This window comes from Condylura cristata, unplaced genomic scaffold (assembly GCF_000260355.1).
Source record: "Condylura cristata isolate star-nosed mole 26May11 unplaced genomic scaffold, ConCri1.0 scaffold00003, whole genome shotgun sequence".
NCBI lineage: Eukaryota > Metazoa > Chordata > Mammalia > Eulipotyphla > Talpidae > Condylura > Condylura cristata.
In genome coordinates, this window is record NW_004567104.1 from 78,888,919 (window position 1) to 78,891,046 (window position 2,128).

General features: G+C 73.9%; 1 protein-coding gene across 1 annotated transcript in view; it reads left to right on the forward strand.

The window, feature by feature from the left end:
* The window catches only part of COL6A2 (collagen, type VI, alpha 2), a 23,425-nt gene extending 21,303 nt beyond the window's left edge, over nucleotides 1–2,122 (forward strand). Inside the window, exon 20 of the mRNA XM_012731252.1 lies at nucleotides 1,434–2,122. Within this exon, the coding sequence (XP_012586706.1) occupies nucleotides 1,434–2,032 (599 nt within the window). The 3' untranslated portion in view covers nucleotides 2,033–2,122. The remainder of the gene's footprint in view (nucleotides 1–1,433) is intronic.
* Nucleotides 2,123–2,128: the final 6 nt, after the last annotated feature.

Here is a 2,128-nt window from a genome sequence, read left to right on the forward strand (position 1 = left end):
GCCTTCTCTGGACCCCACAGATGGCGTGCGGCCCGGCGAGCCCCTGGCTGCCTTCCTCCGCACGGAAGAGGGCCCGGACGCCCCCTTCCCTGCCACCGTCCCCCTGGTCCAGCAGTGGCTGGACACCCGCGAGCTCACGCAGGACCCGGCCACCTACTCCCGGCTGGTCGCCCTGCTGGTCTACACCGCCGAGCGGGCCAAGTTCGCCACGGGCGGCGAGCGCCAGGACTGGACGCAGCTGTTTGTCGACACCTTTAGGCTGGTGCACAGGGACATCGCCGGGGCGGCGCTGGCCCTCTGCTGAGGCTGCTGCAGGGCCCCCAGAAGCCCCGCAGCCTGTGGGGGAGTCGGCCTGGGCCCCAGCTCGGGGCTGCCTGCCCCCGCTGGCCCCGCCCCCAGAACACCGCCCAGGTCGGGGACGCTCGGCCCCCCGCCCCGGGCCGCGTCTCACCCCGCTGCGGAGTCCTTCGGCCTGACGAGGCCACCTCAGGCGGGGGTGGGCGCTGCCTCGGGGCGGCCACCGCAGCGCACCAGCTCTGGGGCTCAGGGGCCGCCCCGCCCGGACTGGCGGTGCCCCCCAGCAGCGGCCTGGGCACCGGGACCACGCCCTACCAAGCCCCCTGCATGGCGCTGGGGCAGGGTGCCGGAAGGGGGTGCAGAACCTCGCAGGTGCCCCCAAACTGCTGGCTTCACCTTTGACTGTTGAGGCTCAAGCTCTTGGCCCCCAAGCTGGGGACTGAGGAACCACCCTGAACCCAGCCTGAAGGGCGGCCGGGATGGGGCGGGGCCGGGGGCGGTGTCCTGGCTCTGGCACCCCAATAAGCAGCGCTGCCGACCCGCTCATTAAAGAGACTGCTGAGACGCCCACTGCCCCGCAGCAAACCGCGGCCACGGCCGGGGGCACCCTGTGAAAGCTGGGGCTCCCCGGCGCTGTCCCAGGCCCGGGGCGGACAGGGCGGCGCGGGGGCTCAGCCCAGCGGGGCTGCTGTCCCGATGGCCACCCGGGCGGGCTCCACGCATGCCACGGCGAAGGGGCTGTTGTCCTCTGTGCCGTGGTCCAGCCCGGCCGGGGTGTGGCCAGTGCGGCTCCCAGGCCGCGCCAGGCACGGCCCCGCCGGGGTCTGGCCCCAGCCCGGGCAGCAGCCTCGCACCCTCGGTCCAGGCGGGTGACCACCCAGGGGCGGGCCTGTGGGTAGCGGCTCCTCGCAGCCGCTCCGCTGCCCCCAGGCTGGACACCAGAGGCCAGCCGGGTGGGCGGGGAGAGGGCCTGAGGGAGGCCGCCGTCCTGTCTGCTCAGGTCGGGCGTGGTGCGGGCACGGGGTGGGCGCGGCTGCAGCCTGAGCCGGCCTGGGCGGGGCCTGGGGCGCGGGGCGGGGCCTGGATCCGGGGCTCCCGGCGGGGTGGGGTTCACCCGGCACGCGCCTTGCCTGCAGAGCTGGCGGTCGCCCAGTGCACGCAGCGGCCAGTGGACATCGTGTTCCTGCTGGACGGCTCCGAGCGGCTGGGAGAGCAGAACTTCCTCAAGGCGCGGCGCTTCGTGGAGGAGGTGTCCCGCGAGCTGACCCTGGCGCGCGGGGACGACGACCCGCTCAACGCGCGGGTTGCGCTGCTGCAGTTCGGGGGCCCACGGGAGCAGCAGGTGGCCTTTCCGCTGACCTCCAACCTGACAGTCATCCAGGAGGCGCTGGACAGCGCTCGCTACCTCAACTCCTTCTCGCACGTGGGTGCGGGCATCGTGCACGCCATCAACCACGTGGTGCGCGGGCAGCCGGCCGGGGCGCGCCGCCACGCCGAGCTGGCCTTCGTCTTCCTCACGGACGGCGTCACAGGCAACGACAGCCTGGAGGAAGCGGTGCACTCCATGCGCAAGGAGAACGTGGTGCCCACCGTGGTGGCCGTGGGCGGCGATGTGGACGCCGACGTGCTGGCCAAGATCAGCCTGGGCGACGCGGCCGCCGTCTTCCGCGAGAAGGACTACGACAGCCTGGCCCGGCCCAGCTTCTTCGACAGGTTCATCCGCTGGATCTGCTAGCGCCGGCCCGTCTCCTGCAGGGGGCTGGCGGGACCCCGACCCAGCCCCGCCAGGCCCCGTGCGCTGCTGCCCAGCGTCCCCCAACTCCACCTCCAC